Raw genomic sequence first — 24310 nt, forward strand, 5'->3', positions numbered from 1 at the left:
CACGAGTCTGAGTTATGTTACCTCAATTGGTCTTTCGATATCGATATTAAGCTTGTCCGAGCGACGGAAGTAGAACATCTCAAACTAGCTGTGGACGATGAGCCAGAAAATATCAACACGTTCTTGTGTCTTCTTTCGGTCGAACACAATGCTACCGACAACGACTATCCTACACGGGACGACATCCCGACGTTCGAGAGAATTGTTATCGGCCAATTTCACCTCTCCGAAGAAGCAGTTACAGGTTTTGCGTTTCTACCTAGTACCGTTAGGCTGGTCTAGTTATTTTGTCTTCAGCGTTGGCTGAGTTTCGTACGTCGGAATGTCATGGGCTCTGTAAAGAAACATGCGCACCGCATACCATATCCGTTGTCTCTGATTTGGAGTAATGGGTGACTTTCAAGTACGTTGTGGAAGGACCCACATCTCAGGACATACGATGCCTTTCACTCGTGTAGCAATGGAGAGGATAGGCCGCGACTAATTGCGGGGAACAAACCCAAATTCCACTCCACCACCGCTAGCAGCAGACGACAAGACGACGGAATGATTACTCGACGTCGCGATAATCGTACTTATAGGAAAAGCTGAATACGAGAGGCACACCGATAAATTATCGCAGGTTTGATGTCAGTTGCAATGTTCGCGGATCCTTCCGATGTCGCATGGTGACGGGCCTTTTCTTATCATGCCGTATCTGGTATCTCGGATGAACCCCTCCACTCCTCCATGCCGATCCCTCCATACAGGCATCGCTGCCGAACCACTCAAACCCCGGGCGTATGCCCCGACACGAGGCGAAATAATCGGTATTGGTCAGAAAGAGCAGGGAGTTTATCAAGAGGACCATGCGCGACGTGAGATAGACAGCGGAGAAATGTTACCTTGCACTCGCTACCACCGTGCGACGCCTGGATAAACGGCTGCGTCAGTGCTTGGCCTCAGGCAGCATGTAACTCCACGGGATGGGCGCATTTCTTGCAGATTTTATAATCGGAGAAGCTAGCTTGCGGTGATCGTACTTAAGGTTGTGGACGCAGTTGGTTCGTTCAACATTGAGTCGCATTGCACCTTCCTCCACGACAGCCTAAGAAGCGCAGCTCGATCGCGTCGCCCCAAGCTAGGACTTGGTCAAGTCAACGGTATCTCAACGCTCCCTCTACTCTCGGCCTGCCATTATGTCGACAAACAAAGATCCCGAGCTTGCGAAGGACGGCCTTGAAGTCACGGCATCCCTTTCTTCCTCCAAAGATGCCAATGCGCCCGTCCCAGTCGAAGGCACGACCGAACACCTACCCACGTACGAGCACGAGAAGGCCCTAACGTGGAAGTTTGACCTCCGGATACTGCCCATGCTGGCAGTCATGTACCTCTTCAACGCGCTCGACAAGGGTAACTTGGGCAACGCAAAGACGGACAACATGGACAAGGACCTTGGCTTCGTTGGAAATCAGTACAACATCATGTTGAGCATCTTCTACGTACCATACGTTATCTTTGCGCCACCAATTGGTATGCTGGGAAAGAAGTATGGACCACATCGCGTGCTGCCGATCATGATGTTCTGCTTCGGTAGCGCGACTCTGCTTGCTTCTAGTGTGCAGAATTGGAGTGGAATGATGGCTTTGAGATGGTTTCTGGGTGAGTCTGGATCGAGAATTCAGATATGTGCATGACTAACAGTGTACAGGTATGGCTGAGTCCGCCTTCTTCCCACTCGTCATCTACTATTTGACCACCTTTTACCGCCGAGGAGAGCTTGCAAGGCGACTAGCCCTGTTCTACGCTGCTTCCAACATCGCGAACGCTTTCTCAGGCCTTCTCGCTTTTGGTGTATTCCAGATCGAATCGAAGCTCGATTCATGGCGCTATCTGTTCATCATTGAGGGTGCGCTTACAGTCTGCTTCTCGTTCTTCGCCTACTGGTACCTTCCCAAGAACGCATTCGAAGCCAAGTTCCTCAATGAATCGGAAAAGCAGCTCGCATTTACCCGTATCCAGATTGACTCCTCATCGGTCGTCGACCAAAAGTTCAATCTGAAAGACGCGCTTGGGATCTTCAAGGAGACCTCGACCTACGGCTTCCTTGCTATTGAGGTCTGTCTCGGTGTACCACTCCAGTCTGTATCGCTGTTCCTGCCGCAGATTGTAGCGCGACTTGGCTACGACAAGATCAAGACGAACCTCTACACCGTTGCGCCCAACATTGTCGGAGCTATCGTTCTTCTCATCTTAGCCTTTGCCTCCGATCACACACGTCTTCGCTTCCCTTTCATCGCCCTTGGCTTTCTGCTCACGTTCATCGGCTTCATCATCTACGCCACCATCGACGTTGAGCACTCCCTCACCGTCGCATATTTCGCCTGCTTCATGATGACATGGGGAACATCCGCACCTTCTGTCCTCCTCTCAACATGGTACAACAACAACGTCGCCGACGAGAACCGACGTGTTACTCTTACTTCCGTTGGCGTGCCGCTAGCGAACTTGATGGGCGTGGTCAGTTCCAACATCTTCAGGCCACAGGATGCGCCCGAGTACATTCCCGCGCTGGCCACCACTGCGGCCTTTGGTGCGACTGGATGTGTGTGTGCCGCGCTGCTGGGTGCTTACATGGTCGTAGACAACAAGAGGAGGAACGCGAAGCAGGGCGTCAACCATACTGCTAGGGATGTGTCGACCGAGAAGCTGAGAGATGGGCCCAAGAACCCAGATTTCAGGTGGTTCTTGTAGGGGCTGCATGAAGTTTAGGCTGCTCAAAAAATATCTTTCTTTTGGATTGAACACGTCGACTTTGTCATATTTGCAATAAGCGCGTACCTTTGGATAGATCTAGATACCCTTTGAATCCATGTTTGCGTCTTCAAAAAGGAACACACGCGAGCCGCGCATTGATCCATTAGCGGGAAAGCTCCTCGAGCACGGGCGTGACTGACATGGTCACGCGTCGCCATCATCCGAACCAGTATGAGACAGGTTGGGAGGATCAACGCGGACTCAAACAGGTCTGTAGCCTACATTGACGTTAGGTCAGCTACTCTGCATGTTTTCATCTTGATATAGACTCCGTGGTGTTCGAAATATTCCTTGAATGAGGTGGATGCAAGAATGAAGGCGCGATGCAGCACAAGACGCAGCTGCAAGGGTGTTTCCGTCCAGGGATCGTCGAGAACACAGCCAGGCGTTAGCGCCATCTCTTATCGCCGAGGCAGCTGCTACATCACCCGTCACATAGCCTCACGCGCCTCACTCGACACCAGTCATCACGGGTCGCAGCTCAGAGCTGCCTAGTACCTTGCTGTCGCTGCATCTATCTATACCCTCTTCTGCCTCTATCTCTTCTGAGGTTCATCTGGACACTGGACACTTCTTTGTCCATACTCATCACTTGCGACACCGCGTCCGATAAGCGTCGCTGAGCTCTGGGAGCTCGACTCATCACCACCATGGCGGTCAAAGCTGCAGTGCCATTCCTGGTGGCTATGATGCTGCTGACGGGTGTGTGTAATACACTGTTGACCAAGTACCAAGTATGTGAACCCTCCCACACAGCCGACACGCTCGAAGTCTGGTGCTGACTGCGCGCGACCAGGACATGCAATGCGTCGACAACTGCGACTCTCCCTCGCCGAAACACCGCCAGCACTTCGAACAGCCCGTTCTTCAGACCCTCCAGATGTTTGTGGGCGAGATGGGCTGCTGGCTCGTCATCGGCATATTCACCCTCTACCAGCGGTACGCGAGCGCGAAGGCAGGCTACGAGGCCATCCCGGACAACGATGGCGCTGCTACACCAGGTTCGGATGATAGCGAGACCGGCGCTGTTGCCAACCCGCTGAAGCCTGCGCATCCCGATGATGAGGGCAGGATACCACTCGAGGGACGTAGCATCTTCTTGTTGGCGCTCCCAGCGTGTTGCGACATTGCTGGAACAACGCTCATGAACGTTGGCCTGCTGTTTGTCGCAGCCAGTATCTACCAGATGACTAGAGGTGCTCTGGTGCTTTTCGTCGGTCTTTTCAGTGTCTGGTTCCTCAAGCGCCATCTTGGGCTCTACAAGTGGTTCTCGCTCTTCGTTGTCGTGACTGGTGTAGCGGTCGTCGGACTCGCAGGCGCCATCACCAAAGACGACAAAGCATCACCCGGACACCAATCCATTCACGATGATACCACTGGCTCCATTGGCGCGCAAGCTGCCACTACTCAAGCTGCTATGACCATCATCGGTGTACTGCTCATTGCTGGTGCGCAGATCTTCACCGCGACGCAGTTCGTGCTTGAAGAGAGAATCATGGAGAAGTACGCCATGGAGCCGATCAAGGTTGTCGGCTGGGAAGGTGTGTTCGGCTTCTTGGTCACGCTCATTGGCATGATCATCCTTCACTTCGCAATCGGAACTGGATATTTCAACGCCAGAGAGGGATTGTACCAGATGACGCACTACCGCGCTATCGCAGTATCATCGGTGCTTATTATGATCAGCATTGGGTATGTCTTCCAACCTCCTCCCTCACTCTATCTCTTACTGACACGCCACAGTGGCTTCAACTTCTTCGGTCTATCCGTGACTCGCACCGTCTCTGCCACTTCGCGCTCGACCATCGATACTTGCCGCACCCTTTTCATCTGGATTGTGTCGCTTGGCCTTGGCTGGGAGACCTTCAAGTGGCTCCAGGTTGCAGGTTTCGCTTTGTTGGTATACGGCACGTTCTTGTTCAACGACCTCATTCGCCCACCGCTAAAGGCGTGTGTTGAGAGGAAGGCCGAGCCTTTGCTCCCTGAGGGTCCGATCGAGCATCTTTAGCCTGTGAAGAGAAATGGAAGCAATGAGTTCGAGGAATACTGTACATATTGAGCATGAGATTGGCGTTGGTTGGCGCATGGTCAGCTCTTCTACGCGGGCATCGAATATTATCTTTTGCATCATGCCTACATGGATTACGTGCGTTGACACTTCATGAACCGGGAGACCCTGAAACTGCTGCTTCGTGCGAGGGAGATACTGGAGAATACTCTTGATTTGACCTGATCATACATGTGAAGGAAAAGATAATGTAGACTTCCAAGGTCTCTGCTTCTGCTGTTCTTGGTAGGGAGGGGCTGTCTAATCAGTGCCGGTGATGGAGTTGGTCCGAGCGTCGGTCCACACCACTCGCTTAATATTGTGATTCCCAAGTCCATCATCTACGACTTCAACAACGGCTCGACTTTTCTGAACACCCACGCCCGGAGTTCAGATACGCCCTTCCAAAGTTCGACAAAATGGCCACCACTCAAACCACCATGTGAGTTTATCCGGACGCCTCTATGACGCGCAATCGGGAATGAGTACTGACGGCCTGCAGCTCCAAGAGGAGAAAGTTCGTAGCTGGTACGATATACCCTTCCCACACGCAATAGACGGAGAATAGAAGGAGACGGCGATCATTGGTGTTGCTGCATGGCAAAGAGCCTGCGAAGCTCAGGACGTCGAATGCGAGGATCGCGGGACATTGCGCACACAGAACGGTCGCTAACATGACCCCTCACAGACGGTGTTTTCTACGCCGAGCTGAACGAGTTCTTCCAGCGCGAGCTGGCCGAGGAGGGCTACTCCGGCGTCGAGGTCCGCGTCACCCCCACCGTCACCGACATCATCATCCGCGCCACACACACCCAGGAGGTTCTCGGAGAGCAGGGTCGCCGCATCCGTGAGCTCACCTCGCTCATCCAGAAGCGCTTCAAGTTCCCCGAGAACTCCGTCTCGCTCTACGCCGCCAAGGTCCAGAACCGTGGTCTCTCCGCCGTCGCCCAGTGCGAGTCCCTCCGATACAAGCTTCTCAATGGTTTGGCCGTCCGAAGGGCCTGCTACGGTGTGCTGAGGTTCATCATGGAGTCTGGCGCCAAGGGTTGCGAGGTCGTCGTTTCCGGAAAGCTCAGGGCCGCCCGTGCCAAGAGCATGAAGTTCACCGTACGTACACACAGTAGGCGCATCGCAATAGCATACTGACATTATCTAGGACGGTTTCATGATCCACTCCGGTCAGCCTGCCAAGGACTTCATCGACCACGCCACCCGCCACGTCCTGCTCCGCCAGGGTGTGCTCGGTATCAAGGTTAAGATCATGCGCGGCTCCGACCCCGAGGGCAAGGCCGGCCCATCCAAGACTCTCCCCGACTCCGTTACCATCATCGAGCCCAAGGAGGAGCAGCCCGTTGTCCAGCCCATGTCGCAAGACTACGGTGCCAAGGCCATCGCTGCTCAGCAAGCCGCGGAGCAGGCCAGGCAGGCCGAGCAGGGCGAGGGCGAGGCCCAGCCAGCTGGTGGTGAGGGCTACTCTGAGGAGCAGTAGGTTGATACTTTGCTGCGGGCGCAATGAGGTTACGAAAAGGCATTTAACGGAAGGATATGATGCCATGACGAACCCTGACACATCTTCCTTTGCACATTCGGAATGCACTGGGCTGCTTTTTTGACACGGGAGGGAAAGGAGTCTGCACTGCTTTACTGCTATGTACTCAAATGAAACCACCCAAACATCAAAGATGGCTCTGACCATGAGTATGTCCTGATCGACGTCACTGCTGTCTCCACTACATCTTTTGACTTTACGTATTGCCTGTTCATATTGATTCACGGGTAGGCTGATGTCATATGCACGTGCAGGTGGGGGCTGTCATAATGTCCCGAACGTGGTATCTTTGGAGGTGGGAGTGCTAACTTAGGCAATATGTACAGCTTTGAATGAAGACGACGTCGCTCATATGCTACCAAACACGGCCAAGCTACTCATGATCTTACCATCATCACCTACCATCAGATTCCACCCACAGCTACTGCCCAGCCCAGGGTTCGCGATCCAGGCTGGCTCCCAGTAAAATAGGCCAGTACCCTTACCATTCGGCACAGAAGCGACACGCTTCGCAACCTCTTTCATCCACTGCGTCTGTCCGTCCACACTGATTGGGATACTCTTCACGTCCGCAGGGAAAGCGTTCGACGGGTTAGGACAATAGCTCGGCCAGTTTGTCTCCACAACCATGACCTCCTTACCATACTTCTTCGCCATGTTGTTCAAACTCGTGCTTAGCGCAGACAATGTGGCAGCACTGTTGTAAAACGGATAGTAAGACACGCCCTGAACATCGTAGTCTGCAGCCGATAGCCCGCCACCTGAGCCCAACACGGTGTCGTACCACCACTGTTGCGTATCCCACTTCCAGCCATTGTCTAGATGAATCATGATCTTGGGCTTGGGGCTCATGGACGATTCCTTGATAGCTTTGGATGCGGATTTGAGCAGGGCAGCGACGTTCTTCGGTCCATCGGTGCCGGAGAGCTGGCCAATGGGAAATAGGAGTCCGGGTGTGATTTCGTTGCCGATACTGACGAGGTTGAGGGCGATGCCGTTGGTAGCGAAGGTGTTGAGTACGTTTTTCGTGTAGTCATATACTTGCTTGATGAGGGCTTCGCGGTTCAGCGACTTCCACGCTGCGGGCACGACTTGTTTACCTGGGTCCGCCCAGTTGTCGCTGTAGTGGAAGTCGAGGTAGATGCCTAGGCCGGCTGCTTTGGCGCGCTTCGCGAGTTTGATGTTGTAGTCGAGGTTGTAGTTTCCGTCGGATGGGTTCACCCAGATTCGTTGGCGCACAGTGTTTACGCCGCTGTTCTTGAGTATGGTTTCGAGGGGCTGGACGGTACCGGCGGCGTTTTTGTACTTTTTACCGGCTGCTTCTTCGATCAGGAGGGAGGACCAGTCTGCGCCTTTGTAGGGGAGCGCTGCGAGTGCCGTGCTGGCGAAGAGGAGGAGGGCTGTGAACCGCATCGTGAGAGTGATCGATACTGAGATAGATGGCCCTTACCTTTCCAAGGACACAGCAGCTATATACTACTGACCGTCATATAGCCTGTTAGTGATCAAGAACGTTTTAGAAGTACGGACAAACCTCTACATGTGGCAACGCATCCCCTCCAATTTACACCGTTAGCTGTGTGCATTTGAGCGTGACACCAGACTACTAAACAAAATGCATAAACAACAGTACTTCCTCCAATAACAGCCGCGGACAGTATACAAAGCGCAGTTTCGAAACATATGAACTACCGAGGCGAGCTTTGCCGTGTGGGGAAGCTGGACCGGGGTAATGACATAAAGGCCCGGAGGAAATCTAGCCTAGGATGCCGCGGAACACGTGGGAGCGGGCGGAGGAACGAGTTCCGGAACAAGTAGCTTATGAGTGTCTTGCTAGGCTCGTAGTATTGGGAAGAGGGTTTGGGGATCGTGTTTTGTCTGGGTGAGTTTGTTCATATTGGAAGTGCACGACTGTGACAAGGATCCCGGAAGAAGTGCGCAAATGGTCTGTGAGTGAAACAGACCGTAGACGTGCAGGAGAGAAAGCGTAGGGGCAGTTGTGGGCATTATTTATACAGCAAACCTACAGGATATGGTGACAAAGGCGCGATTTCTGCTTTACTGGTCGAAGTTTTTGATCTCAGGCATCATGCCGAGGCCCTTTCCTTCCTGTTTTGTGGTGCCTTCGCCTTCGATGACGCCTCCCGCTTTGCGCTCGTTGACGTGCTTCCGGAGCAAGCTGAGAATCTCGCTGCCCTTCCACCTGCTAGGCACAGGCCTGTATGCGGGCTTGAAAGTTCCAACAGTCTGCGCCCACTCGCCCTCGCCGGGTTGTCTCTTACGCTCGTCCTTCTCGGGCAGCTTCGTCTGTGCCGTCGCGTCCATGCCCTGTGCGTTGGGGTTAGACATGGCAGCACCACCACCCTCAGCTGTCTCGTGAGACGTAGGTGTGGGTTCTTGAGTCGCCCAGTAGTAGATATCCCAGTCGTTCTCGTCGAGGAAGGTGTCGTATTGCTGCATCAGGGAGGGAGACATGGTGCTTAGGTGGGCGTCGGCGAAGGTGCTGAGGAGGAGATCACTTTCTAGGGTTCCCCTCTTGCGGCTCTGATCTGATTCTCCGTTAGCCATGTTTCGTCCTGGTACTCAAATCGCGTATTTTATGGGGCATAGGGGATGGGCAGTGTATGAACGGACATAATAACCTCGCACGCATGGTGTTCGCGTCCTCGCCAGTCCTGCGGATAGGTTCGACCTTGAACTTGGCGCCCTCCATCTCGCCAACACCCAGTTCGCTGTTCGCTCCGCTAACGTCCTGGTCCTTGCTGCCCTGTGTACCGCCGGTCATGCGCTCAGTGTTCTCGGGCACAGAATCCTTGGGTGCAAAGTCGGCGTCGGCGTTGGTGATCAACTCGGGCGGGGCTGCGTCATTGCCAATTGAAGGCATCTCATTGGCAATGGTCGATGTGGTGTTGGTCAGGTGAGGGTTCAGAGGTCTCTCAATCTGGTATTTGCGGTACGTCTCGGAGGTGTCGTTTGTGCGCTTGTTGAGAGCTTCAAACTCATTGCTACGGAGTGTAGAGATGCTGAATGTGCGGCATTGGGTGCGCGGGAGGGAGAGGAGAGCGCGCGATGAGCGAGCAACTAGTCTTGAGGACGCCATGGTACAGACAGTCTGTCGTAAGGCTTCAATTGGCGTTTGGACAGATTGTAGAAGGTGGGTGTTACTGAGGGTTGTAGAAAACGTCACCGGGCCAAAGCTCGCTCGAGGATTACTAAGACGAAAATGAACCCTGTGATCGCCTCGTGAAGTCTATTACTCCTACACATCGCCCAATAACAATTCGGTCATTCAATGCGCAAATTTCGAGATATAACCGACGCCATCAAAGCCGACATACAGGCCCGTTAAGTTCTCGCCGCTAGACTCGAGGCACCTGCAGTAACGTCCTAGACGCTGCTGCCGAGGTTGTTGACAACATGTACGCATGGGTAGTATTGGCCGCGCATCACATTCATTGATACGATAGAACAGATTTAGATGAACGCCTACCTCAGTGCCCTCTTGTTCAGGTACTATCTTCGGCTTTCTCATTTACTTAGTTATAAGCTTGACTGAAGTGCGCTTCAAGTTGAAGACATAGCGTGCGCCGGGCCTAAGAAACACATCTCTCGCTGGCCAAGCAGCCACGTATTCCCTGTCTGGCTTAATTGAGTGCGTGGATCCGTGGTATCGACACACATTCACTTTGTCGCCTTCAGCTTTAGCTATAGTGATCTTTTCCAGGAGCAGATCTTCTATAGGATCGCAGATCTGGAAATGTGGTACTCCTGGTACTTTGACAAGAAACCAAGCATGCTTGTAAGTAACCTCTAGTTTGCATGTGCGGAAAATGATTGGTTCCATGGCTTCGAGGTGCTTTCGCATTTCTTTCACTGCGGGAGTGAAGATATCTTCGTCGTCCGAGACAGTCTGATTTCCAGTTTCAGTTCCATGATGCGTAGGGGTCGGGTTGGTTGAGTCGGTAGTGATGGGGTAGAGGGGAGTTTTAGGGAAGATCTGTTCGTGATTGGAAATATTGCGGCAGAGTAAGTGGTGTGACATGAGTGCGGATGTGCAGTGACGGCCAAGATCTGGTTCCAGCTTTCATCAGATTATGGAACAAGCCCGCAAGAGCTCTCAAGATTGTGCCTGGGGCAGTGTGTAACCGCCTAGATCATTGAAAAACTTGCCACCTCTCGCCATGATGTCAGAAATCTCTTCTCCTAGCCAATCTTTCGTCCATGCCGTTCTTGGCTCTTCGATCTCTCTTACCAAGTTGCCTGCAACCTGTGAATCGATCAGCACTACTTATTCGCTACATTTCGAGTCATCGCAACTCACCATCATACTATGACCCTGTCTTGCAGGATCCACACTTGTAGAAACGATGGCATTAGCGACGTCCTCTGTTGTGTTTGCTGGTAGGCCGCGCTCTTTCCACTTCTCTGAGTAACCCGAGGTAATATGCGTAGGGGTAAAGAAGGGTGCAACGACATTGAGTCGGACGCCTAGCTTCCGGGCAACTGATTGTGAGGCTCTCAATAAGCCTACTACGCCATGCTTGGAGGAAACGTATGAGACTACTCCGGTTCCGCCAAAGTATCCGGACGTTGAGGCGATAAGTACAATAGAGCCTCGTGCACCGTCAGAGTCCGGTGGGTTTGATTTCATGGAGTGCATAGCCATCCGGACAGCTACATGATATCAGAGATAAACCAGGAGAGTACTAGTGAGACAATGTAGCTCACTGTTCATAGTGCCCTTGAGATTAATGTCGATGACCCTGCTAGCTTCAGTCGCCTCCATCAATTCCCCATGTTCGTCCTCTTCGAAGTCAAAGAAACCCGTACTCTCCATCGTCCCTGCATTCGCAACAACGATATCGACTTGACCGAACGTCTTTTTCGTCTCTCGAAAGAGAGCTTGTATATCGTGCCAACTAGTGACATTGGTGGGGTGATACTGGGCCCGTGATGGCTCTGTGAGAGATGCGATGAGGGCATTGGCAGCATCACTGGAGGAAGGGAGATCAGCTATGATGATATTGCAGCCATGGCCATGGTAGGTACGGGCAGTTTTGGCGCCGATGCCGTTTGCGCCGCCTGTGATGATGACAGTCTTGGGCTTGTTGTTGGGAAGGTGATAGCATGAAGCGCTTGTATTCATGTTTGATACAAAATGAGCATACCACCCCAGTGTGGTTTTCAGATATTCCAGACTTGTTCTAGCGTGTATGTGAGTGGTTTGAGAGAAAAGGCTGCCCCCGGGGAAAGACGTATCTCTCCGTGGAGCGTGGTGATGGGTGGAGGTTTACCCCGCTTTAGCGCGACGCGCCCCTCCGAAGACGCGTCGCAGTCGCGATCGGTCCTACTCGTCCATCCCGACCATCGGAACACGCAATGACGACAGTCAGCAAACATCCCGCAAGGCGCAACATCCTACTTCGACTTCCTCCCTGAGCGCAAAAACAGCATCATGTCGACCAGCACTATCCCGATACCACGCGACCCAACCGACGGCGAAGCTCTTGCCCTGTTCAAGGCTATCGAGGAGAAATTTCCATCGCAGACACTTGGAGATGACAAGTGGTATGTTCTTCTGGTATGGCATGTCTTACATACACAGATGAGAACACTGACTGAGCCGTTGTAGCTCGCGGCGATGGTAGGCGGCGGGCAGCCGGGCTTCGCGCCTTTGCTCTACAAGGAACTCATCAAGCGACCCGAATGCCAAACACCTGAACAGCGCCAGGCGTTGATGCGAAGGATACGAGAGACACTTTTCAAGCTCATCGTCATTGTGGGCGTGTGCAAGCCGTTGGAAGCCATATTCGACATCGATGCCATCACGAGGCCAGAGGACAAGGATTATACATTCTCTAGGTATGAAGTCGTGCGCTGTTAGCAGGCGATTGCGGAAGCTGACAACAAGCAGAGAGGGATGGCAGTGTGATGAAGCCAACTCAAAACGTGGTGCAGCATGGCAAGGTCGCTTATACCAACATAACCAGGAGGGCATCGACAACGTGTTGGCATCACAGAAGGATTTCGGTATGTAGCGCCCAGCCGCTTCCTGACCCTGAACCAACACACTATAGACTGGACGAGCAAGCAAATCACCTACGGCCTCTATCTATCCGATCACAGCATCCTCAACGACGTCGAGACCGAGCTCACCGTACTCAGCGGCATCATGATACAAAATTTGCCGAGAGAGACAGCCTGGCATTTGCGCGGGACAAGGCGCATCGGCGTCAGTAAAGAGGACGTGGAGACAATCCAGCAATGCGTAAGACAACAGTCAACCTACGTTTCGTAGCGTGCACTGACCAGGCATAGATCGAGCTTGTCGCCAGCTTCTGTGGCTTGCGGCTACACAGGGTGCCAAGGGTCGCTGACATTGAGCATGAAGTCTGAGCGGGTCAGTCACAGTGACTGGGCAGATTATATGCTCAGCTGACATACAGAAGCAAACTTCTAGCTATGGTATAAGATATGCTCATTGACCTTGAGTTACAACCAGTTTGAAAGTCGTATGCCGACAATGACCCAGCAAGATCAAGACTACATCACAACAGCAACAGCGTCTCCATCGTTTAGGAAATGGCCGCTCCTCCCTGAGGAGCTGAAACTTATCGTCTTATGCTTTATCGTGGGTAACATTTCTGAAAGCCCCGTGCCAGACAGTAACTATTCAGTCATCTTCCGCAGACATATGGAACCTATCTATGAGGTGCGCAACAAGCAACTGTACCGGCTGGCCCGGACCGCATACTACAACAACAATGTCTTCGAAATCTGTATCGAGGAGAAAACCTCTCCTTCGTCCCAACGAGTCACCTTTCGTTACCCTCCTGCAGAAATAGCAAGCATGATTCGGCACCTCCGCGTTACCGTTAAAGCTTACACCATGGATGTTTCACAACTGGAGCGTATACTGTTGTGCAACTCACAACCTTTGGCCTTTATGCTTCAGGCAACACGTCCCTTACTGGAATCGAACGAACTGGGCCTGCCTCTACCAATCGTGAGAACGCGATGGCTCATGACAGCACCCCACGACAATGCCTGGCAAACTGGATTCACGAATCTGCATACTCTGAAGCTCAGCTTCCACTTCTTTGATGATGACAATGTTACAGAAGGTGATGAAGACTGTTGTATGTCGCCTGAATTGATAGAGGAAACGAGAGTGTGCTTAGCTGACACAAAGACGTTGTTCAAGGCAAAGGAGGTGGAACTTGACTTGACGCTGGAATGCTCCAATGGCATTGCGCGTGTCTATTGCAATGAGCACGCCGATATCATTGAACACTGGAAGCTGCTAGCAACGACAACGAAGACGCATAAGGTTTTAAGTAGCCATATGTGCTGAGCAGGAGGTAACATTGTTATTTTAGGAGACACAGCTGGCGCTTCAAGAGTGATGAGTAGCATGCTAATTGCTCTATTTCGTACCAAGTCCAAGACTGGGGTGATACGAACAGGCAAAAAGAGAGGTGAACAAAGTCTACGGCCACACTCATCCCGCTCTGACACCGCTTTTCTTATCAATGGTGCCGTTATCTTACGAGCTGAGCATATGGAGCAAACGCAGAGGCTGTTGCCTGAGTACTGGTCACCGCAGCTTTTTGCTCTCACCTGTCGCGTTTGCGGTAATGACGCACGCACTAGTTGGCACGTCAACAACTCACATCGCCGGCTCCTTCTCTCTGCTACAACACACCAGACGCCGAACCTCACGGCTACCTCATCTGTTTAACTCCCTCTTGCAAAGCTAACAATGCCTCAGAACAAGCCCTCCGGCGGCACTCGCGCCGGCTTCGACGCCCTTCCGGACGAGCTCAAGCTCCAAATCCTCACGTACGCCCTCAGGCACCAAGAACTTCATCATGGCAAGGAACCACAAAGCCATCGAGGAAGATTTAAATCTACCAACTCTGCTACTCGTCAACAAGCGCATGCATGCCCTTGCGGCAGAAGTGTACTACAGCGGCAACACCTTTGTCGTTCGGCGCTCTAGCAAGTCCTGGGGGCACTCAGCCCCGGGCGACGACGACAAGTGGCGTTTCCCTCCGTTTGTGTTCGGTAGTCACGTTCGCAAACTGGTGATACAGCTGGAGTTGTACAGTCGCATTGACGACGCGGCACAGTGCCTGGAGCCGTCGTTTGAGAACGATTGGCTGGTGCTTCTCCGTCCCCGACCTGTCCACAAAGCTGCTACTCCCAACGCGCCACAGCAGGCAGGAGGGCAGGATTGGCAGACTCAATTCCCCAAGCTCACCGAATTGACGGTGCGACTGAGCACTTCTCTGCACTTGCATTTACAAATCAACAGTGACAGCGATGAGTACCGACAAGCACTACTTGACCTGCCAAACAAAGCGACTGTTGTGCTGCAGCCAAAGCATTTGAAGCTCGAGAATGAATCAAGCGCGGAGATTAGGTCCAGTGACCCGATGCATGGCGCCATTCACAAGATGGTCAAGCTCAGAATTTAACCTGAATACCAGAAGAAAGGTGGTGGAGGTATGAAGAACTTGGAATGGTTTGTGTTTCAGCAGATTAGTGGCGTGGGTCAACAATGGGAGCGGCCATATAGACATTGCTTTTCAGTTTCTGGAAAGGATTGCTGGCTGGATTTGCCGGACAGGAGGATACTAGCGTAGCGTGCAAGGAGATCCGCCAGGAAAGCGGAAGCTTCGAATATGGATTGTGTCCTGTCGAGATCATTCTGCACAAGCTAATGCGCGTTGTCAATATCACGAGCAATCAATTCCAGTACCAGTTCTTACCCGTAGGCCGAAGGTGATGATAGACCATGCTGTCGCACCGTATCCAGTGACATCGTACTTTAGTCCTTCGCTAACGAAATCTTTGAGCTCGAGTACGGCCATGAGTACTGTCCCGGCCCGTTGCTTGATGACGGCTTTGCATCCTCTAGCTTTGGCGAACCATCCGCTCTTTTCACCCTCGACGTACCGGTCGCGAGTGACATCTTTGACTTCCTGCACGAACTGAACTGGAGACCATGGCTCGGTCTCACCTCCAGTAGGCGGACTGAGGAGTACCAGTGACTGCTCATTGTTTAGCTCAGAGCGTTCAAGGGCCAGGAGCCAAAGATCTGGTTTCTCGATGCGTGGTCCTTGAAACTGTGGTGATATTATGGTCGTCGAATGCGATAGATTCTGAACAGGCTCGTCGATAACGTCGGGTAACGGGCTCTGTGGTACCGCTTGAGGCTCGTCCGTTGCAAGAGGGATCAATGATGCAGACTCCAAATGAGAGGAACTGGCAATAGACTGCTTCTGCCCGCTGTCGACGTGTCCGGAACTTTTGTTTCTTGCAAACAATCTTCTGCCGATAGAATGCTTCATGTCTGCATCGACGGGACATGCAAGTGAAGTGCAGAGGAAAGTACCCGTTCTTGCGGACTGAACGAGATCTGGCAAGCGTGACTAGATGGAATGCATCCATGTCGTCGCCCCTCACGGTGACCGCTGCAGAGCAGATTCCCGCGTCTAAACCCGAACCAGTTGTTCCACTCTAAGTACCATGCCGCAATATACTCGTTATCGTTGGTGTCGTACAAGAGAGGGGAAGGTGCAGTGCAAGCCAATGCGACTGCAGATTGTCTTCGACACTGCGATGCGTCGGCGGCAAGGTGCGTGAAGTGATGTCCTATGCAAGGTTGGTGGTTCTTGCCCGGGCTTTGTAACGTCCGTGGAGATCAGCCGATCGTCGTCATGTTCCCGGGGTTGTTGCGCGCGTCATGTCGCCGAGAGGGAAGGAGGCACCTGGCCGGCACACGATATCTGCGGTACAGATCAGTAAACAAAAGACGTTCACGTACCTGTGCATCACCAACGTATTTGCTCAACGCAATCGAAAACGTGAAAAGAGGTGGTATTCAAGTGGCTAGTCTTGCCTAACAATTCTCATACATGATCAAGGAAAGCCGTCTTTGATGCCCGTCCCACCCAAGTCTAATATAATGATGTAACATGCTTTCAAAATCGCTGTGCAAAGACGTGACGATAAGACATGAGACGCCTGTAGACGCCGACAGAAAAGTGCTGCCATGAAATAGCAGCGGCGTATATGATGGTTATATAAAGGTCGTACGGTAGATGGCGCAAGATTGGTGAAATAGATCGCGATGCGCGTGCGCGAGGTGAGGGTCAAAGGTCGTTGCGAAGTTCAGAGTCGTCCTACCACCCTTCATCTTTCTGGTTCTTGCCCTGTTGTTTCTTGGCCGCTGCCTTCTCCTCTTCCGTCATCTCGATGAGCTCCGCGCCCTCGAGCTTGAAGCCCTTTGCGTCTACGATGTGCTCGCTCGCTGAGCCCAGGTACGCCTCGTGTAATCGCGGCAGGAAGTACTGCATGACGCTGTCCGCCAGGTTCTTGGCCACCAGGCCCTTATCAACCCAGAAATGTCGTACAAAGACGCCCTTGCAGCCGCCTCGGTTCGCAGCCTCGGGTGCACCGTTGGCTTCGACGCAGGGGAGAACGCGAATGTCGTCCGGCCGGTCGTAGTCGTAGCGCAGGTAGTTTCCGAAAGCAGCCTGTTCGTGCGCCCAGTCTGTCTTCCAGTGCGCGCAGCCCTTGTACTTGGTCTCAGAAGGGCATTCCGCCCAGGCCTTGTACATCTCTTGTGTCCTCTTGCTCTGTCGTGCGATGACGAAACCAGTGTTCAAGTATCGGTTGCCCTTCGCATCGTAGTTTTGCGGTTCGTTCGGGTCAATGGACATCATCGCGAGGGTATCGTCGGTCATGTTCCAGTAGTTGAGCAGCCATTCGAGAGGCAGATGGGGGTAGTGAAACATGACATCCGAGTCCATGAAGACGATGTATTCGTGGGTCTTGAGCGCCTCCTTCATCATGGGAACCTTGACCCAGGTGCCCCACCGGTCGGCGTAATCGGGTGCGCGGATGAACTTGTAATCGTAGCCGTGTATTTGCGCTGTCAGATGTTAGCCGAGTCGCTCGTTGTCCACTCCACGTGCCGAATGGCCCTGTGTTTTCTCTTGTCCCGTCGAAAACGTACCAAACATGTAATGTCCGAGCATACCCGCACTCAACGAGCGCATGCCCTTCCACTTCAACTGCGGGTCCATGAGCTGGCCCTTCTCCGTCAACGGCCGACTGTCGATATCCAGTATAAGCACCTTCTTGCCCAACTTGCTCTTGAACTTCGGTTCCCCAGCGAGTCTGTATATATCTCCGTCCTCGTCGGTAAAGTTCGCGGCATCGATCGGATGTAATATCGGGCCGTAGAGTGCTTTTATTATCGTCGCCATCGAAATGTCGTCTTTGGGGAGGGAAACGTTTTGCGTATGCGGAAATCTGCGCCTCGTCAGTTGTTGCTAATGATCAAGGATCGCGACACGTACTGTGCCCGAAGACTGCTCGGCACATATGAAGGAGAGCTGAAGTAAATCAGAGCCAATGCCATGGGTATTATGGCAATCAACAACACACGCCGCCATCTCCCTTGTGGTCCCATGTTGGCCAGCGATTGGTATGAGTAGTCGGCCATCGTCGCGGTTCGCCCTCTGGGGTTCAGAGGCCTAAAATGCGATCCAGTCCGCCTGCGCGTGGAAGTCGAGTATCAGGTCCTCGCTCTTTTGCATCCAAATCCAGTTGGCCCTGTCCAATCCAATAATTTCCCAAAGATGCCGAATCTCAACAATAAAGCGAGTGTCGCGTAGTGGACACCACGGAAAGAAGGCGGTGCACGCAAAAGATGACAATGTATGTGGAGACCGGAGAAGCGCTGCGCCGGGTGCCAAAAAGGAGTGGTGAGAAAGGCAGGATGACAAGCAAAGTGTCCCTCTGCCTCAAAGGAGGCGGCCGACACGCCCCCAGTTTAGTGGCAGTTGTGTCAGTCGGTAGATCCTTGCTTCCATCCCTAAGCAATGCAGGGGCCACTACCGTCTGATTGGGCTTAGCTGCCGCGCCGGGAGAGGGCTGGAAGGCTGAAACGCCGAGATCTGGGATGCGCGACCTGTGGCTGTGCTATGCTCCCCGTCGACGCATGTGGGATTGCGATGGGAGTATTTGAGATGCAGAGATGTTATGTATTCACAGCTTGGTTCTTGTGCGCAATGTGTCTTGCACTGGGTTAGACCCACGAGCCGGTGCCGCATGCGCCTTTACGATAGTCAGCTTAGTAGCCACTTTGTACACGCAAGCCTCTCGTACTCGGCTGCACATGGCAGGATCGACGCGGGTGCGGCGGTGCTGAAACATCACCATCAGTCGGAGCATAAGACATGAGCATCCTGGAAACCGCAAACAAGGCTCATCGTGTCTTCCTTCGTCTCGACCTTCTCGCAATTGACTTTTGCTGAAACGCAGCATTAGTCGTACGTTGAGTGCCCAAATGCGACGACGACGGCTGACAAAAGCCTGGCTCGAGTATCTGTGGTACCGTGTTACGTCTGGCAGCGTGACGTAGGGTCTCACGCGAACTCGTTATGAATTTAATCATGTTGGCTGTATACCTACGGACTACACTGACGTTACAGCAGCAATCTGTAGAGTTTCGCGGCCGTGTCCAGACTACACTTCTGGAGCTAGGCGTCCAACAAGCGCAATAGCTCGTAGTCCTTTGCAATACCAGGACTGCTTCTCGCACAACTCTCGATCAAGGTCATCATGATACCTACCCACTCGCGCCATCCTTCCGGCAGCGTTTCTCGTAATCTTGGGTCTGGCGACTGCGCTACGGCATGAAACAATAGCACCTGTCCAAAGCACTGACAACACCACCCAAACTTGATTGGTAGAGCTGACAACATTTGCGTGCAAAGACCCATGGTAGTTGGCCAGTACATGCCACCGCGAAGGCCCTCGCGCACCTCGTTGTACTCTGCATCACTGGTGTACGCTGGTGCATGCAACGCTTTGTAGAGGAACGGACGCCCGATGTGGAACTTTGCGACGAGGTAGCGGCTTCGCAGCATGGCCTTCGCGATGACGTGTGCAGGGCTGGGCGAGTCACTTGCGTTGTCGGTGTCGGAGAATTGGAGCGACGGTGGGAGATTTGCGCGCCATTGCTCTAGTTGGTGATGCATTTCGGCCGTCAAATTGGCGCTCGGGTAGCCATCTTTCTCCGCAAAAGTATACAGGCTCTGCTTCACGCGTGTCAGGATGATGCGATGGGCCGCTTGAGCGAGGAAGTGGAAGTTGAAGAAAGAGTCTTCTTCATCGGTGAGCAATCCCGATATGGACGTCTTTGGCCGTGGGCATTGGGTAAACTTCGGTAGAGGCGTATCTGGCTCGTAGTCTAATAGGCCGCTATGCGGAAGTAGATCCAGTTCCTGTGTGATGACTGTTTCGTACATCAAAGTACACCAAAACAGTCGTGATAGCATATCGCCCTCCCATGTGTCATAGTCAATCGCTCCTGTGCGGGTGAGAATGCTAGCGCAACAGAGAGCCGCCCTGTTCACGGTGGTCCAAGAATCGAGAGGCCGGAGAATCTGAGCATAATACAGAGTCGAAAGCATGTAGAACTGACCTGCTTGAACGTCGTTATCGCACATGAGGAAGCCGAAGCGATGCCTTGCTTCGTTGAAAAATTTGAGCCCCGGTGGATCATCTGCAACGAGTTCGTACCAATCCGGGTGTACGAAGCCACGTCTGGCTGGAGAGTGGCGCGAGGGAAGAGCAAAGTCGCCTTCCTCGTGAGCCTTGACAGCTAAGCAACCTAAGGCAAGCACGTTGAGTACCAGCGCAGACTCCACGTCGTACCCGAACTCGTTCTCCATAGCTGTGCCTAGTGTGCTCGAGAAGAAATGATACTTGTCGAGGATCGGCGTGTTACGGTGGAAGACGGCAAAATAAGCATCTGCAAGTCCTTTGACAGCCGATTGCGGGAGACTCATCAGCCAGCTCTCAGGGACAGTGCCGTAGGGACGATCGATGTGTATCGGCAAGTGCGCTCGCCGATTCTCAATATCGACTATATAGTCCTCCGGAAGCTCTGCTCGGACAGAGACGAAACCGCTAGGGAGTATTTGCTGTATGGCCGGCCAGAGCGCGACACGATGTTGGCTGAAGGAAAGATTTACTGCGCCTTGAACTTCCATCACTGGGAAAGGACTTTTGGCGGGAGATCCCACGACTTGTGGCGACATTGCTAATTCGTGTATGCTTAGCCTGCCATTATGGGAGGGCATCGCCGAGACTTGATATCCTGGACTTGGTTGTGAGAAGATGGTGTGGGGTGACTGATGGTCGTTGATAGGCCCTGCCGGCGAAAGTGGTAATGTAGACGACGGCTTGGGCGTATTGATCGCCGTTGTCAGGTCTTCGATCTTTGCTTCCAGTCTTCGAATTGCATTAATTGCCAAAGTCAACGACTGGTCTTTCTTCGTACTGCGTGGTGCCTGATACGTGCACTCCAAGTTCATGTTCCTACAGTAGCCGCATCTTGGCCGATCTTCATCACAGCGCGTCTTCCTCGATCTGCAGATATCGCAAGCCTTCTCTAGTCAGCAAAGCAGTGCATGTCATTTCTTGACCACATACCAAGGTCGCCATGAATGATCGCGGCTTCTTAAGCGACGAGCCATCCCCGTCCTCGTGGCTTCCGCTACGCTCCCCATCGTAGGACGTCTGCCGCTCTGGAGGCTCTGCTTGCGAGGAGGCTATGTTGGCATGGGACCTCTTGGTCATAGCATATCACAATGTATTGTCGATTTCGCGCATGGAAAGCGGTGTGTAATTGCCAAGGTTGCAGGAGATGACTGGGAGCGATCATGGCCGGCGACGGAGATGACCATGCTAGCGTGCACAGACCAAGGCGGAAGTTCAATCTTGCCCAGCTGCCTAAGACCTCCATCTTTCCTACACCAACACCTTGCCTCATTGCCTTGCTATTGAACTGTGAAATTTTGCGCCCATTGAAGTCAACTAATACATCCCCAGGTCTCTCCCACGGTACTGCGACACACGACAGTACGAACAAACTCGTTCTCAACGTGTCGCGATCCTGATACCGAAACTTACCCTAAGGTTATGCGCTCTACGGACGATGTAGCAGTGTATATCCTGGGGTACGTTCGAGGTACGGTTCCAGACCACGAGCTTGTTCGTATGCGTGCCATGCGCCCATGCACCCCTTCGTCCTGGACCTCGACTTTCGCGTCCGCTGATGTGTGTCCTGCCGCGCAGCGTGGCGACTGCGACCTGTTGTCTCTGATACTATTGCCATGATTCTAACGTGATTTGCCATATTCCGTCCTCTGTGGCCACCGACTAATGTATCTCCAGGCTCACATGGCTCTTCTCCGCTGAGGTTTGCCTACATGGTGTCCTGGTATCGCCTGTGCCCGGCCTGCTCTCTGGATCTCTTTTCGATGAGCATTGAACGGCGTCTTCATGCTGCCATCGCGCTGTCTCCCACAGCCACTTTTCATGTCCCTTCTCGTTGGCTTGTTGCGATACCCTCCTGCGTCGAAGCTGAAGAGTTTTCTTGCCACGGAGACACCACTCTTGTCTCCTCAGCTGGCCTATCTTGCACAGTGCAGTTGTTCGGGCATTCTTCTTGTTGTCATCTCGTCCAAGTTCCTTCAACTCGTTGTCGCCGCCGTTGCGGAGAAGAGGGGGGAGGGTCGTTGGGGTTCGAGAGGAGCAGGCGCGGCAGCTTGCATCGGCAACGACTGTGGGCAAAGTCTGGTTCGTCTCGTGAGAAGTATGCGATGGGTACGGCTCAATTCCTGTGCTGTCGCTTCGTCAACTGGGGGTGCAGCTGGTGCTCCAAAACTTTGGTGTCGATATTGCTGGTCGGTGTTTGGTAACAGCTTCCCCGCGGACGCAGCCAGCTGTGCAACGCAAAGAACTACCTGGCAAACGAACGCCATAGCTGACTCCAGCCAGCTTCACGGTGCTTCCACCGCAAGCAAAGCAAGATTGAAGGTACCAGACGCTACTTGAGCTCTTCTTGCAGGATGGCACAGCCTTACCGACATGTGCAGCCTTCTAGAAGTTGTTTTTCCAATCTTTGGTACGCTCCTCTACCTCAGCGATTGCTTCAGCCTTCCACCATCGTAGCCCTCACCCTTTCACTTGGTACCAACAGAGCCACGCCGTCGTCCAAGTGTCTTGATTCGCCGGACTCGTACGGATATCCAAGGAAGCCACCTACCCCTTTTAGATCTAGTCCTGGACATACTCGATTCGTCCTTCTTCCATCGTCGCTGGAAGAAGCACCACTAGTGATCTATTCACTGCCAAGGCAGCGTTCATACTGCCAGTAGGTCTCCTGTAGCCTTTCTGCCGCCAATCGGAGCCCAAAGAAGAGGCCTAGTCAGATATGAAGGCTACTAGTACGGTGAAGGACACAGAATGGATAGCCCCAGAACGAATCAGAGGCCATATAATAGGACAGGGGCCCCATTTCATCGCAGACTTCATGCTTCCATTCTGCAGAATTAGGAAGCTTCAGACTTCCTCGCTCTTCTTCAGCGGCGTACCGTTCTTCTGGAGGAGACGCTAGAGGGTCTCCCTCTGTCTATATAAACTGGCGTTCCCCTGCCTCCCTTCAGTTTCCTCAGCCTGAAAGTTCCTCACTTCTCCAGTACAAAGTCGCCTTCACACTTCTTTTTCCGAGCACTTTCAAACCTCCTCACACACCTCGAAGCACAACACGCTCCCTCATCACCTCCACTCACATCGGCTACAAGCACGATGTCTTCTCCAAACACCATCTCAATGGTTACGCCCGCGCCTCGTCGGAGCGTTGTTCTCCCCAACGAGGTCCTCAAGATGATTCTCATGAACATCCTCATCTTCTCCACGGTCTCGCCTCAGGGCAAGCCGATGAACGCCAGCCGTTTCGCTTGGCTCCACAAGTGCTTACTGCACAAGCTCTGCCTCGTCTCTGGCCAGTTCCAGGCGGTCGCCCTGGAGGTTTTCTACGAGAACAACCATTTCGAGTTCATCTCCAAGACATCACGTCGCACGCCACTCATGCCCCCTATCCACGTCTTCCACTCCCTCCGCCACATCCGGGTGCAGCTTGTCCTGACCGACGGCTACGCAGGAGAGCCGATTGTGCTGCCCGACGGCATCCTCGACACCAAGATATACTTCCGCAACACGACCGACCTCTTCAAGCACTGCCCTGGTGCCCACACCTTGCGGAAGCTCTCTGATCTGAGCACCATGCAGAATCTGAGGACGATTCAGCTTCACATCGTTCCAATCTTCACCAACCCCGACTTGGAGGCGGCAATCGCTATCTACCACCAGGCTCGCTTCAAGATCGGCGCTCGTGATGAGTGCAAGATCACCGTCGAGGCTGGCCTCTCAGACTTGAAGACCGCCCTGCTGCTGAGTGGGCTCTGTGCAGATTCGTGAATTGTTTGTGGTGGTCTGTGGGGTTTGTCGTCTCCTGGCTTGGTCATTGCCATAGTGTAGTGCAGAATAAGATCCTTTGTCTTCTTCAACATGCTTTTGTGCATCGTGAATGTTACTTGTGATTACTGTGAGTACCTCTTGGCTATTGTGACATATTTCAATGCGATAATTTTCGATGCTACGTGAGTCTTCAGGCTCAATTATTAGGTGCATGATTGATCTCTGATAGTACATTAAAGAACTCCTGGCTTACTTGTGAAGTTCCTTATAACTTCTAATAATTTGAGGGAGGCTTCTACTCCTGACGTACTGTTATACCCATTTCACGACCTCAGCCTCTACCTTGATAAATGGCTCTGCCTGCCACCAACCTTCAATGACCACCTCTTTCTTCGCCCTAATCACAAAACCCTCATCCATTAGTCGGTTTAAAATAGTTTTTTCTTCGCAATGTATGTCCGGGGCTTCTTTTATCACCAAGCGCAAGAATTCGACTCCAGTAAGTCTGGCCCTTCCAGAGCAAAGCTTGACGAGTGCGTGCCACTGGTATGAAGTGGTGAAATCCCGAC

The 24310-nt window shown here is 52.8% G+C and overlaps 12 protein-coding genes across 12 annotated transcripts; 6 read left to right on the forward strand and 6 right to left on the reverse strand.

Annotated features, from left to right (window-relative positions):
* Positions 1-1178: 1178 nt before the first annotated feature.
* J4E93_002089 (uncharacterized protein) lies at positions 1179-2733 on the forward strand (the record flags this gene model as incomplete). Its single annotated transcript, XM_049340037.1, has 2 exons — positions 1179-1641; positions 1691-2733. The coding sequence occupies 2 exons, from the start codon at positions 1179-1181 to the stop codon at positions 2731-2733; spliced, it is 1506 nt and encodes a 501-aa protein (XP_049202359.1).
* Positions 2734-3446: 713 nt separating this feature from the next.
* J4E93_002090 (uncharacterized protein) lies at positions 3447-4804 on the forward strand (the record flags this gene model as incomplete). Its single annotated transcript, XM_049340038.1, has 3 exons — positions 3447-3530; positions 3593-4488; positions 4540-4804. The coding sequence occupies 3 exons, from the start codon at positions 3447-3449 to the stop codon at positions 4802-4804; spliced, it is 1245 nt and encodes a 414-aa protein (XP_049202360.1).
* Positions 4805-5262: 458 nt separating this feature from the next.
* RPS3 (40S ribosomal protein S3) lies at positions 5263-6332 on the forward strand (the record flags this gene model as incomplete). The annotated part of the gene is made up of 4 exons (XM_049340039.1): positions 5263-5285; positions 5346-5371; positions 5532-5950; positions 6000-6332. 4 exons carry the CDS (start codon positions 5263-5265, stop codon positions 6330-6332), a joined length of 801 nt encoding a protein of 266 aa, XP_049202361.1.
* Positions 6333-6740: 408 nt separating this feature from the next.
* On the reverse strand, positions 6741-7805 carry J4E93_002092 (uncharacterized protein; the record flags this gene model as incomplete). The annotated part of the gene is made up of 1 exon (XM_049340040.1): positions 6741-7805. The coding sequence occupies one exon, from the start codon at positions 7803-7805 to the stop codon at positions 6741-6743; it is 1065 nt and encodes a 354-aa protein (XP_049202362.1).
* Positions 7806-8450: 645 nt separating this feature from the next.
* Positions 8451-9492, reverse strand: J4E93_002093 (uncharacterized protein; the record flags this gene model as incomplete). Its single annotated transcript, XM_049340041.1, has 2 exons — positions 8451-8941; positions 9027-9492. 2 exons carry the CDS (start codon positions 9490-9492, stop codon positions 8451-8453), a joined length of 957 nt encoding a protein of 318 aa, XP_049202363.1.
* A 1017-nt stretch (positions 9493-10509) lies between these two features.
* On the reverse strand, positions 10510-11538 carry J4E93_002094 (uncharacterized protein; the record flags this gene model as incomplete). Its single annotated transcript, XM_049340042.1, has 3 exons — positions 10510-10659; positions 10714-11066; positions 11121-11538. The coding sequence occupies 3 exons, from the start codon at positions 11536-11538 to the stop codon at positions 10510-10512; spliced, it is 921 nt and encodes a 306-aa protein (XP_049202364.1).
* Positions 11539-11847: 309 nt separating this feature from the next.
* J4E93_002095 (uncharacterized protein) lies at positions 11848-12690 on the forward strand (the record flags this gene model as incomplete). The annotated part of the gene is made up of 4 exons (XM_049340043.1): positions 11848-11973; positions 12025-12254; positions 12307-12422; positions 12470-12690. 4 exons carry the CDS (start codon positions 11848-11850, stop codon positions 12688-12690), a joined length of 693 nt encoding a protein of 230 aa, XP_049202365.1.
* A 1573-nt stretch (positions 12691-14263) lies between these two features.
* On the forward strand, positions 14264-14872 carry J4E93_002096 (uncharacterized protein; the record flags this gene model as incomplete). Its single annotated transcript, XM_049340044.1, has 1 exon — positions 14264-14872. The coding sequence occupies one exon, from the start codon at positions 14264-14266 to the stop codon at positions 14870-14872; it is 609 nt and encodes a 202-aa protein (XP_049202366.1).
* Positions 14873-15133: 261 nt separating this feature from the next.
* J4E93_002097 (uncharacterized protein) lies at positions 15134-15748 on the reverse strand (the record flags this gene model as incomplete). Its single annotated transcript, XM_049340045.1, has 1 exon — positions 15134-15748. One exon carries the CDS (start codon positions 15746-15748, stop codon positions 15134-15136), a length of 615 nt encoding a protein of 204 aa, XP_049202367.1.
* Positions 15749-16582: 834 nt separating this feature from the next.
* On the reverse strand, positions 16583-17910 carry J4E93_002098 (uncharacterized protein; the record flags this gene model as incomplete). The annotated part of the gene is made up of 3 exons (XM_049340046.1): positions 16583-17334; positions 17419-17717; positions 17765-17910. 3 exons carry the CDS (start codon positions 17908-17910, stop codon positions 16583-16585), a joined length of 1197 nt encoding a protein of 398 aa, XP_049202368.1.
* Positions 17911-18949: 1039 nt separating this feature from the next.
* J4E93_002099 (uncharacterized protein) lies at positions 18950-21056 on the reverse strand (the record flags this gene model as incomplete). The annotated part of the gene is made up of 2 exons (XM_049340047.1): positions 18950-20863; positions 20910-21056. 2 exons carry the CDS (start codon positions 21054-21056, stop codon positions 18950-18952), a joined length of 2061 nt encoding a protein of 686 aa, XP_049202369.1.
* A 2037-nt stretch (positions 21057-23093) lies between these two features.
* On the forward strand, positions 23094-23741 carry J4E93_002100 (uncharacterized protein; the record flags this gene model as incomplete). The annotated part of the gene is made up of 1 exon (XM_049340048.1): positions 23094-23741. The coding sequence occupies one exon, from the start codon at positions 23094-23096 to the stop codon at positions 23739-23741; it is 648 nt and encodes a 215-aa protein (XP_049202370.1).
* Positions 23742-24310: the final 569 nt, after the last annotated feature.

This window comes from Alternaria ventricosa (genome assembly GCF_023758065.1).
Source record: "Alternaria ventricosa strain BMP 2768 chromosome Unknown scaffold_3, whole genome shotgun sequence".
Classification (NCBI taxonomy): Eukaryota; Fungi; Ascomycota; class Dothideomycetes; order Pleosporales; family Pleosporaceae; genus Alternaria; species Alternaria ventricosa.